The 11,460-nt window shown below is 58.5% G+C and overlaps 1 protein-coding gene across 3 annotated transcripts; it reads left to right on the top strand.

The window, feature by feature from the left end:
* Positions 1–847: 847 nt before the first annotated feature.
* Positions 848–10,535, top strand: HCK (HCK proto-oncogene, Src family tyrosine kinase). Of its 3 annotated transcripts, none has more exons than XM_071572623.1 (13): positions 848–1,046; positions 2,558–2,681; positions 3,045–3,087; positions 3,374–3,473; positions 3,613–3,711; positions 3,871–3,974; positions 4,391–4,540; positions 4,828–4,980; positions 5,294–5,476; positions 5,938–6,014; positions 8,501–8,654; positions 8,877–9,008; positions 9,583–10,534. In XM_071572623.1, exons 2-13 carry the CDS (start codon positions 2,559–2,561, stop codon positions 9,783–9,785), a joined length of 1,521 nt encoding a protein of 506 aa, XP_071428724.1. In that variant the 5' UTR covers positions 848–1,046; position 2,558; the 3' UTR covers positions 9,786–10,534. The 3 variants fall into 3 exon arrangements, with proteins under 3 accessions (XP_071428724.1, XP_071428725.1, XP_071428723.1); XM_071572624.1 differs by having other exon boundaries at positions 954–1,046; positions 3,347–3,473; positions 9,583–10,535; XM_071572622.1 differs by lacking the exon at positions 848–1,046 and adding an exon at positions 1,909–1,981 and having other exon boundaries at positions 3,347–3,473; positions 9,583–10,535.
* Positions 10,536–11,460: the final 925 nt, after the last annotated feature.

The following is an 11,460-nucleotide window of genomic DNA, read 5'->3' as shown; positions in this document are numbered from 1 at the left end:
GGCTGCTGGACCTCAGCCGATGTCCCCTGGCCACCGTTCCGGGCTGATGCCCCCTGACCACTGTACCCCAGCTAACGTCCCACGGCTGGTGGCCCTTGGCTGATGTCCCCGAGCCGATGTCCTTTGGCGGGGGACAATGGCACTGCGTTGCAGTCACAGACCCGTGCGTAGGCAGCAGTTGCCGCGGCTACCACAGCAACTTATTTTTCCTCCTAAAAAATTTACATATGCAAACCCTCTTGAAATGAGTTGCTCTTGCGCCCTGGCTGCTCCCTCCGACACCCCGAGCCCAAGCAGAGCCGTGCGCAGGGTCGGGGCAGAGCCGTGGATCTCCCTGCTGGTGCTGCCCCCATCCTGAATTCAGGGGGGCTCTGGGCAGTGCAGAGCAAAGGCTGGGATACTGCGGAGCTGGATAAGGCACCGAGAGGAGCTTTGGCATGGGAATACCAGGGCCAGCAGGGACATCACAACGCCCAGGGACACCCCCAGCCCTCAGAGCTGGGCTTCACAAATCCCATGCCCTCCATTCTCCATGTCCTGCACCCCCGCATGTCCTGCACCCCATCATGGGACGGCCAGGGGTGTCTCTTCTTCTTCCTGGGTACAGACCCAGGCTGACGCCGTGGTCTGTGCTCCTCCCGTGCCCACCACAGCCCGCCATGGCCCCGCACCAGGTCAGGAAACATCCTGGGGGCTGCTCTGGGGTGCCAGGACCCAAACCCACACGGGATCCCGAGGGCTGCGGGTGGAGAGAAGGGCTCTGACACCCGTCAGGGGGCATCCCAAGGGCAGCGGGGTTGCCTGGGCATGGGAAATGCTTGTGAACACTGTGCGGTGCGTGTCGAGGAGTTCCCGCTCCCACCCCGGTACAGGAGGCACCGGCCGCGTCCGCCCCGTCCCGGCAGCACCGGCGGAGTCAGAGGCGGGGCCGTACCGTGAGGGGCGTGATCTTACCGGGGAGGCGGCGGGAGCGCAGCCGGGCAGAGCGGAGCGGCGGAGGCAGCCCGGGCTCCGGGACGGGGACGGGGACCGGGACGGCGGCAGAGGTAAGAGCTCAGGAAGCAGAGCCATGCGCGGACCCCCGAGGGCAGCGGGACAGGGCGGGGGAGCCCCGCGGCCGCTCACGGGCAGCCCGGTGGGTCCGTCCCTGTGCCAGGGTGGTCCCGCTCAGCGTGGCGGCCCCTGGGTGACCGGGATGGGGCAATGGCAGGGAGTCCCGGTGGTCCCGGTGCAGCCCCGGGTGGGCACGGTGTAAACCTTAGAGGGATCCCTACTGATGGCGTTAAGGGACTGTCGAGGACCTGCTGCTGCCCGCCCCGACCGAGGGCACAGGGCAGCATGGGCAGGGTGCTGTGGGCAGCCGTGCTCCCGGAGTCGTGGGCACCCCATCCCACCTGGAACCCGTACAGGCTCCAGGATGGGATACGCCAGGAATGCCAGCTATGCCACAGGAGCCGGTGGAAGGTCATGGCCACACGGTCTGACCAGGTGGTCAGATCCCCTGACCTGGTGTGAGACAAACACAACAGGTACCAGCCGTGGTGCCGGTGAGGGGCACTGCTGAGTTTAACCCGGTGTGGGTTTGCCAGGATGAATCCAGCAGAGTCCTGAGCCTGTCCAGAGCTTTACAGCTGCCACCACTGCTCCTGCTCTGCTCTGGGGAGTGGGGTTGACTCAGGCTTTGGCACACAGAGAAGGACAAGGAGTGACTGTGAAGTATTGAGGTGACAGTGATATCCCTTGAGAGCCATGGAAGTGCAACTTGTTGTGCACATCGAGGGCTCAGCCCTGAGCTTCCTCCTTCGCTGTCACCACCAGCACCTTCTCCTTTCTCTGCGTCCAGGTCTCCCTGGCTAAGGGAAGTTCATTTGCGAGGGGTTTCCCATTCTTGCTGCTTCTTGCAGAAGTTTTTTCCCACTGAGTTTCTTGGGGTTCTGGAGAAAGCTGAGCATTTGCCTTCACCCTGGGCTGACTGTGCGAGGTAGCTCCACCCTGCAGAGAGCAGGGGAGTGTGGCAGGGAGCGGTGACCCGTGGAGATGGAGATGGGGGGGCCACAGGCACCAGTGGTGCTGCGTGGGGAGCCCTGAGCTGCGGGGAGACCACTGTGATGAGGGTCTCACTCTGCAGAAGATGCCAAGTGGCTCTCTGCTGCCATGGGTGCCCAGTGCCCGCACCCTGTCCGGGGTCGGAAGAGGGCTGGGCAGCTGCTCCAGAGCAGTTGCTATTATTTGCCCAAAATTCATCTCCTGTCATGTCTCCAAGAGATCCCTTTTCCTCTCTGGCATGCCACTGTGCACCTTGCTGGGCACCCTGGCACCCTGCAGCTGCCACCGACCTCGGCTCTGCTGAGGGAGAGGAGCTCTCCCAGGCATGGCAGTGCATCTGGGTGGGCATTGCGGCCCCGTGCTGGGTGGGAACTGCCAGGAGCGGGGCTGGAGCGGGGCTGGAATGGGGCTGGAGCGGGGCTGGAGCGGGGCTGGAGCGGGGCTGGAGCGGGGCTGGAATGGGGCTTTCACCTCTGTTGCAATGGCCTCACTTCCCCTCCCTCGGCTGCAGCATGGGTTGTGTGAGGTCGAAGGAAGCTGGTGTCCAAGAGAAGATGACAAAAACTGCCCCTGACCCCGGCCCCAGCATCCAGCAGGGCCACTATGTGAGGGACCCCACAGCTGCCAACAAGAGGGTGAGTGGGAGCTGCTGAGTGAGCCAGGGGTTCAGGGCTGAGCCATCATGGGGGCCAACAGCACTGAGGGGGGGCCAACTGAGGCAGGAACTTGGCTGTGGGGTGGGAGCCCAGGCCACATTGGAACAAAGCACAGAGTGGACCTGATGGGAATCCAGGAATTAAGGAGAAAGGGAGAGAAAAACTAAGGTGTTGGGAGGGGACACAGATGCTGGTGCTGTGTTGGTTGTTGTGTCAGGTGGAGCTGGGGATGCTCCTTGGGTGCCCTCCTGCCCCTGCTACTGCTGTTGGGGGCCAAGACCCCCATGGGAAACAGGTTCTGCCACCTGCAATGTCACTCTCTGGTTTTGTCCCACTTTCCAGAACAATAATGTCAACAGTGTGGCTGTGACCCTGCCTGAGGATGGTAGGTACAAGGGTGCTGCAAGTGCGTGCAGAAGGTGGGAGCATTTGGGGACATCATGGATGGGTCCTCTCCAGCCTGGGGGAACACTGCTGGTCCCAGTGGGATGGGAGCTCTGGGCTCCTTCAAAGGCCAGACATGACACCATGAAGATGGAGGTGGTGGGTGCTGCAGGGGTCTGGCTGATGTCCATGCCAATATCCTGGCCAGTGTTCACGGCAGGAGTGGCTGGGCAAGGTGCTCCCTGGACACCTTTCTCCAGGGTGCCCAGGGAGCTCCCTCATTGCAGACTCAGGGGACAATGTGGTGCTGGCACTCTATGACTATGAGGCGGTGAATGCTGGGGACCTCAGCTTCCAGAAAGGAGAGCAGCTGAAGGTGCTGGAGGAGTAAGTGCTGCTGGCATTCCCCACCTAGGGTTTCCTGAAGGCTTGCGTGTCCTTGTCAGGGTTTCTTCCTGGAATTTGCCCCTGGAGGAGCTGGTGGTGCCCAGTGCCATGAGCCAACCTAATGCCATTTCTGTCACAGATCAGGGAACTGGTGGAAAGCACAGTCACTGGTGACAGGACGTGAAGGCTTCATCCCCAGCAACTACGTTGCCCGAGCTGACTCTCTGGAGACAGAGGAGTGAGTCCATCCCTCTGTGGCAGATCCTGGTCCTGTGGGGTCCCATCCTCCCCCACAGCAACTGTCCCCACTCCTGATCCAAGTCCTGCCTCCAGCACTGCCCCCACACCAGCCTGAACTCCCCAGCATCTTTCCTTGGTTCATTTGGTTCTGCTGCAGGTGGTTTTTCAAGGGCATCAGCCGGAAGGATGCGGAGCGGCAGCTCCTTGGCCCCGGGAACATCATCGGGTCCTTCATGATAAGGGACAGTGAGACAACCAAAGGTGCAGAGGGGTGTCTGCAGTCCAGTGGTGGGAAACAGCTGCCTGGGGAGCCTCCCTCATCCACATTTGCCTGGCAGACTTGCTTGGGACATCCCTCCCCAGGCCAAGGACTCTGCTGTGGACAAGGGCTATGGGCAAGGACTGTGGGGCCCATGATCCCACTGCAAGAGCCCACGGTGCTGCCACGTGTCCAAGCCCCGTGGCAGGGACAGGGGGATGTGGCCCTTTGGGGCTGCTTTGGGTATTTGGGGCACAGGCATAGCTGGCCTGGGGCTGAAGGGGTGGTGGCAGCGTGGTGGGATGGGTGCTGCTGGCTCTGCTGGGCGATGGCTCTGTGAGTGCTGGGAGCATGGGATGGCTGGGCACAGCAGGGATATGCCCCCACGGGGGCTGCCAGCTCCCCCCTCCCCAACCAGGCTGCTACTCGCTGTCGGTGCGGGACGGGGACGAGATGCAGAGCGGCGCAGTGAAGCATTACAAGATCCGCACTCTGGATGGCGGCGGCTTCTACATCTCCCCTCGCAACACCTTCAACACACTGCAGGAGCTGGTCCAGTACTACCAGGGTGAGCCCTGGTGCACCCCACTTCCCATCCTAGAAGGGGCTTTCTCCCTAAGCCAAGCAGCCACTGGGCAGCCAGGGGTGTGCAGAAGCCCAAGGGCTCGCTGGTGGGCTCCTGCTGTGGCTGTGATGTGTAGCCCTTCCCAGACCTTCCCCTGGTGCTGTTGCTTGGTGGCTGTCACAGCTGTGGGTGTTGGTGTCCCAGAATACCCACAGTGCCCAGAACTGCCCCTTGAAGCACAGTATAGCTGGTGAGATGGGCCAGCTGATAGTCCTGGCTGCTCCTCACAGGTCAGAGTGACGGGCTGTGTCAGAAGCTCACACAGCCCTGCCGTGTGCCCAAACCACAGAAGCCCTGGGAGAAGGATGCCTGGGAGATCCCTCGGGAATCACTGAGGCTGGAGAAGAGGCTGGGAGCTGGGCAGTTTGGAGAAGTGTGGATGGGTGAGAGTGTGGGAGAGGCAGCTGGGAGGGAGTTGAAGGTGGTGATGGAGGAGGAAAGGCAAGGGATGGGAGACAAAATGGTGAGATGGAAGAGGCAGGGAGGGAGTGACCTGTGGGAGAGGAGCAGGGGGATGTTGAGGTGGCCCTGCCTTAATGCAGAGGCTGCTTGGGGCTGGGTGTGTGGGGACAGCCCTGGGTTGTGCAAGGTCTCCAGCCCTCACACAGCAGCTATGTCTGCAGGACTGGGGGTTTTGGCTCCAAAACCCAGTGCTCCCAGTGCAGCCTGGGAATGGTGTGTTGTGCCACCCCACAGCTACCTACAACAAGCACACCAAGGTGGCAGTGAAGACCATGAAGCCGGGCAGCATGTCTGTGGAAGCCTTCCTGGAGGAGGCGAACCTGATGAAGATGCTGCAGCACGACAAGCTGGTGAAGCTGCACGCCGTGGTCACCAGGGAGGAGCCCATCTACATCATCACTGAATTCATGGAGAAAGGTGCCAACCCTGTCCCTGAGTGGTGGCTGTGGGCCAGGCCAAGTGGCAGCACCCAGGTGCCCTGGAATGGTGCGGGATCAGCCCCTCCTGCATCCCACGCTTGGCTGTGGGCTCTGCACCAGCTCCCGGGACACTGGGAGCAGGTCTGGCTCCTGCCACTGTGTGTCTTAGTGCTCCAGGGCAGGGAGCTGGGCAGGGTGCTGGGTGGGGCATGTGCTGACAGTGCTGGGAGAGGGGGGACCTCCAACAGGGGACAGATGAGGAGGAGCACTCTGCAAGGCAGGAAGGAACCTGCAGTGGTGCTGTCCCCTTGCCCCAATCCATGGGAGTGGCTGGGGGGGAAGAAAGTGTGTTTCCTGAGTGCCCTTGTCCTGCTTGGCTCCCTGGAACCCTGTGCCACCCTGAGGATAGGTGCAGGTTCCAGCTGAGTCATCAGCCCTGGAACTGTTCTCTGTCCACAGGGAGTTTGCTGGATTTCCTGAAGAGCAATGAGGGGAACAGGCTGCAGCTCCCAAAGCTGATCGACTTCTCTGCCCAGGTGAGGAAGGAGCAGACCTTCCCTGCCTCTTGCTCACTTTTATCTCCTTGAGAAGGATGAACAATGGGATCAAGGAGCCAAAGAACTTACCTGGGGCTTGGGCAGCACCAGGCATGAGCCTGGTCTGAACAGGCACACACTGGGAGGGCTGGGGATGCAGTGAGGTTTCCCTGTGGGCAGCTGCTGCCTGCTCACCATCCCTATCCTGCCACCTGAGCAGGAGCAGGCGTGTGTGAAAGGAGAAGTAGCAGCTTCTCCCTGCCCAGCCCAGTATCTGCAACAACAGCTGGCCCACCTGCACCCAGCCAGTGCCCACCAGAGCTGCCTGGAGCCTGGGAGGGGGGTTGGACATGCTGCTCCTTCTGAATGGATGGGAAACTGTTACTTCTAAGGCTGCCGTGGTTCCTGCAGCCTGTGCAGTGGCTGATGTGCTTTGTGGATGTTCCAGAGGTGAGGGTTGGAGCTTGTTTTCACAGCTCACATTTGTACAGTCTGAACATGCTGGTGCTGGTCAGTGTGGCCCATCCAAACCCAGGGCTAAGCTATTGATATCTATCTGCTGCTGCTATGCAGTTACCTGCAAACTTCACCTCCAAACTTGGCCCCCAAACCCAGTGTGGCCACATGCCCAACCCATCCCACCCATGTGCCTGGCAGGGTGCCCTGGGGCAGTGCTTTACCCTGACTCAGCCTTTTCTTGGGCAGGACCCAGCTCAGCAGTGGTGGTGTGAAGCCCCATGGGGTTTACAGGATCCTGCAGCACGATCCTGTGTGCTCCCTGTGTCTGGGAGGCTGAGCCAGCCACAGTCCCCATCTCTAGGAGGGAGCACATCATCCTGTGTTGCCCCACAGGAATGCCAGTGGGAGGTTTGTGGTTCACCAAAGGGCTGTCACGAGCAGGGTGAGGCAGCTGGAGAGGCAGGAGGACTCAGCAATAATTATTTCAGGGATATTTTCAGGACCCAATTTTGAATACAGCAGAAGATGCTGTTACACCCCTCGTTCCATGTGGGCACCATTTGTACAACCACTGCTGCTTCTGCAGTGCCCCTTGCTGAGGGCTGAATCTGGGGACCCTCAAGCTGAGCTTGGTACCTCTATGAAACATTTCTAAGAGGCACCTGAGCAACAGGGAAGCCAAGATGGGAGCTGAGACCTCAGGGGTTTAGACCAGGTCAGTGGCTGCTGGAGCTGGCTGTGCCAGGGTCTGTGATCAGCTGTGCACTCCTGCACACCATCTGTTCCCAGCAAGCTGGATCATGCCAAGCCCAGCTCTGCCCACAGCTCTGAGGGGCTGCTTGGAGAAGCACCGGGGAGCAAAGACTGAAGTGCTGCCATGAGCAGGCAGCAGCCTTGCACTTTGCTGGGGGTGAGTCACTGTGGGTAGAACTGCATCTGTGGTCATGAAAATGATCCTTCCGCTCTTGCACTGCCTGTTTACTTCTGTATTTTGTGGGGAGAGCTCTGTGAGAGCTGCACCTCACCCTGGGCTGGCCTGTGTGGGTGTGATGGGGATGGGGGGTCTCTCCTGCAGCTGCTCCAGCCCTTTCATTTTCCAGATGCTGGTCATGTCCAGGAATAGGATAACTTGGCAACAATTTGGGGGCTGGTTGTGCACACACCAGGTCATGCTCAGGGCTGGCAGCTGCACACACCGAGGGCAGAGGCTTCAGAAGACAGAGCCAGCAGGGGAAGATTGTCAGGGGCCAACACAGCCATCCTGCTCCCAGGCAGGGCTGACTCCTCACAAACTAGTCTGGAAGACCCCAGGCATTTCCCCACCCTCCCCAGGAGACCCATCCTCATGTTTTTCTGCCCTGGCCAAGGAAGCCCTGCAATGCCAACCCTCACTGCAGCAATCACAGTCCATTCATTGATCCCTTTGTGTAGAGGGAACAGGTGACTCCCTGTTTATTTTGAGCCATTGTGGTTGTTTGGGGAGACTTGGCCTCATATCTTCCCTGAACAGAGAGTGATTTGCTTCTCTCCAAGTCTGCATGGCTGTGGATGAAGCAGTTACACCTTGACCAGCAGACACCCACAGACCCTCACTCACAGTCACACGAGCTGCTTGAGTGTCAGTTCTCATGGCCTTTCTCACACAGCAGCTTAGAGGTGTCATGTTCTGCTGGTCACCCAAACCTGAACCTCTTCTGCAAGGGACTCCCTGCTCAGAAAGCAGTTCCCACGCAGGAGCTGGTCCCACAGAATCACAGAATGGTTTGGGTTGGAAGGGACTTTAGAGCTCATCTCATTCCAGCCCCATTGCCATGGGCAGGAACACCTTCCACTAGACCAGGTTGCTCCAAGCCCTATCCAGTGTGCCCTTGAAAACTTCCAGGGATGGGATATCCACCTCCCCCTGTGGCTCAGCCCCCTTTCATCCCTTTCTGAGCACTGCCCAGAGGCATTTGACTCCTTCAGTGCTGAGAGGGGCATGTTATTTCAAGCAGCCCCTTTGCATTTCCCTCATTGCCCCGTGGCAGATTGCAGAAGGAATGGCTTTCATTGAGAAGAGGAACTACATCCACAGAGACCTGAGGGCTGCCAACATCCTGGTGTCAGCAGTGCTGGTGTGCAAGATTGCAGACTTTGGGCTGGCCAGAGTCATCGAGGACACCGAGTACACGGCCCGGGAAGGTGTGGGAGCTGCTGGGGGTGGAGGGTTGTGGGGTTCCCTTAGAGCCACTGCTGTGGCACCAACCCCGGGAGGGGCATGCTGGGTATGTGGGCAGAGGAGGGAAGTTTCTCTCATTTGCATCACTTCACTTCCTCCTCTTCTGTTTGTTTCTTGTTCCCCATATTTCACCACCTGCTTCTCAGCATTTGAGTTCATGTTTCCTGTTATATCTGTTTGTCCAGGTGCCAAGTTTCCCATTAAATGGACAGCACCAGAAGCCATCAACTATGGATCTTTCACTATAAAATCTGATGTCTGGTCCTTTGGAATCCTCTTGACTGAGATCATCACCTATGGACGTATCCCCTACCCAGGTAAGGAGGTCAAATGTCTCCTTTATTCTGGTTCCAAAAGACACACTCCACTTTCTGGGCCCCTTCCATGGCATCTAAGCTGCTCCAACACCGTGGGAAACCTGTGTAAGTTCTTATCATGAGGGACCACTCTCTATGTTATACTAATTGTTACTTTGGTACCTTTTATCAATGGGAAATTACTCTGTTAATGCTGCTACAAATGGACAATGAAGGATCTGGAGCTGCACAAATGGCTGTTCTGAGGAGCAGCTCTGCCCCCACACTGACCAGTTTTCACTGAAGACTCATTACAGACTCAGCACGTGGAGATGTGGAGCCTTTATTTTCTTTAATTTTATACATATTCATAAATCCCATCTGATCTGAGGTACAAAACTCAGAGGTACAACTAACCCAGCATCTCAGCTGTCCACGTTTCCCTGACCAGGAGCAGCAGTTCCCCCTTCCCAACCATTCCTTTTCCTTCCTGGTGACATTTCCCGAAGGGTGGGCAGTTTTGGGCTCGGGTTTTGGATGCCTTTTAAAGGAATCAGTGCCTGTGGTGTTGACCTGTGGCCCCCTGTTCCTGCAGGGATGTCGAACGTGGAGGTGATCCGGGCGCTGGAGCGCGGGTACCGGATGCCCCGCACGGAGACCTGCCCCGAGGAGCTGTATGACATCATGATGAAGTGCTGGAAAACCAGGCCCGAGGATCGTCCCACCTTTGAGTACACACAGAGCGTTCTGGAGGATTTCTTCACTGCCACAGAGAGCCAGTACCAGCAGCAGCCGTAGCGCGGGACACTCGGGGCATGCACTGCCCACACATCCCGCTCTTCCCTGTCCCACCTGTGTCCTGCTTCCCCTGCCGGCCCGGCCCGGGAATCACATCCCTCCCGGAGTGGCTGGGCTGGAAGCAGAGCAGAAGGAAGTCGTGCTCAGGATGGAGAGAGAAGCAACATGTGGTCTTAACTTGTGCCTTTCCCAGGAGCGCGAGCGCCCGTGGGAAGCGCTGGCTGGACAGTGGTGCCCCACACCAGCATCTCCACAGCGGGAGGGGCAGGGATGGGGCTGGGCCTGCTTTTGCTGCAAAGTAAAAAACTCAGATTAGTGTTTTGTGTTAATTCTTCTGAGATCTTATCATGCCATTCTCAGGGAGTAGGTGAAATGACCTCCGTGAAATGACATGCAGTGCCCGTGCCCCTCCCGGTCCTTTGGTGTCCCAGAGATCCCACAGGATTCCCAGGCAGTGCAGCACCTTGACTCATCCCCAGTGCAGGATCCCGGGGTCTGGATGTCAATCCCGGGGTCTGGAGGTCGATTGTGGGTTTGGATGTCAATCCTGGGGTTTGGATGTCAATCCTGGGGTTTGGATGTCGATCGTGGGTTTGGATGTCGATCCCGGGTTTGGATGTCAATCCTGGAGTTTGGATGTCAATCCTGGAGTTTGGATGTCAATCCTGGGATTTGGATGTCGATCCCGGGTTTGGATGTCAATCCTGGGGTTTGGATGTCGATCCCGGGTTTGGATGTTGATCCTGGAGTTTGGATGTCGATCCCGGGTTTGGATGTCGATCCCGGAGTTTGGATGTCGATCCCGGGTTTGGATGTCGATCCCGGGTTTGGATGTCAATCCTGGGTTTGGATGTCGATCCTGGAGTTTGGATGTCGATCCCGGGTTTGGATGTCGATCCTGGAGTCTGGATGTCAAGTGCCACAGCCCCACATGCTCCTCTCTCCCTCCTGGGTTCTCCTCCTTGGTGCTTTCCCTGTGCAGAGCACAGGTGGGGTGAGGCTGTGCAGGGGTGTGGGAGCGTGTGCTGCAGGGACAGACAGACACAGACAGACATGGACAGACACAGACAGACACAGGCAGTGCTTTCCCAGGCTCTCCCTGGCTGGATCCCCCCGTGCCAGCCCTGGATCCCACAGCCCCAGGATCCCATCCCCTGGCAAACCTCCCAGGCAGGAGCCGAAGTCTCTGCTGGGCACGTGCAGTGCCAGCAAGGGCCCGGTGCTCTCTGCACACTCACTTCATGTTGCTGTTTATTTTTAGTATTTAATGGCAGGTTATTTGTGGAAAAGAAGGAAGGAATATATATATTTTCTAAGATAGCCCTGTACCTCTTACAGCAGGGGTGTGGGGGCCTGTGATTATATTTTCAATATCAAGAGGCACAAAATGCCGACGCTTCAGCGCTTTTCTGTCAGCTTTGGGAGGTTCTTCTTGCAATCAATAAAGTATTTATCAGCCTCTCCTCTGCTGGACGTTCCTCCCGAGTGAGGGAGACAAGAATGGGGCAAGGTTGGGGGATGCAAATGGGGCAAGGCTGGGCCTGGAGTGCCCCTCGGAGCAGGGCCCGGGATCGGGTGGGTCCGGAGCGCCCCTCGGAGTGGACCCGGGGCTCGGGAGGGTCCGGAGCATCCCTTGGAGTCCCCGCGGACCGGCGGGGACAGACCGGTCGGTTCG

The sequence above is a fragment of the Pithys albifrons genome, chromosome 18, assembly GCF_047495875.1.
Source record: "Pithys albifrons albifrons isolate INPA30051 chromosome 18, PitAlb_v1, whole genome shotgun sequence".
Lineage (NCBI taxonomy): Eukaryota > Metazoa > Chordata > Aves > Passeriformes > Thamnophilidae > Pithys > Pithys albifrons.
The sequence above is the reverse complement of the archived record's forward strand: the minus strand, read 5'-3'. Positions and strand labels throughout refer to the sequence as shown.

Excerpts from the sequence above, each read along its gene's own strand:
- HCK (XM_071572624.1), top strand. The coding sequence starts at position 2,559 with ATGGGTTGTGTGAGGTCGAAGGAAGCTGGTGTCCAAGAGAAGATGACA. Across the intron at positions 3,474-3,612 it reads CAGCTGAAGGTGCTGGAGGA|ATCAGGGAACTGGTGGAAAG; the intron begins GTAAGTGCTGCT and ends TTTCTGTCACAG. Across the intron at positions 4,981-5,293 it reads GTTTGGAGAAGTGTGGATGG|CTACCTACAACAAGCACACC; the intron begins GTGAGAGTGTGG and ends GCCACCCCACAG.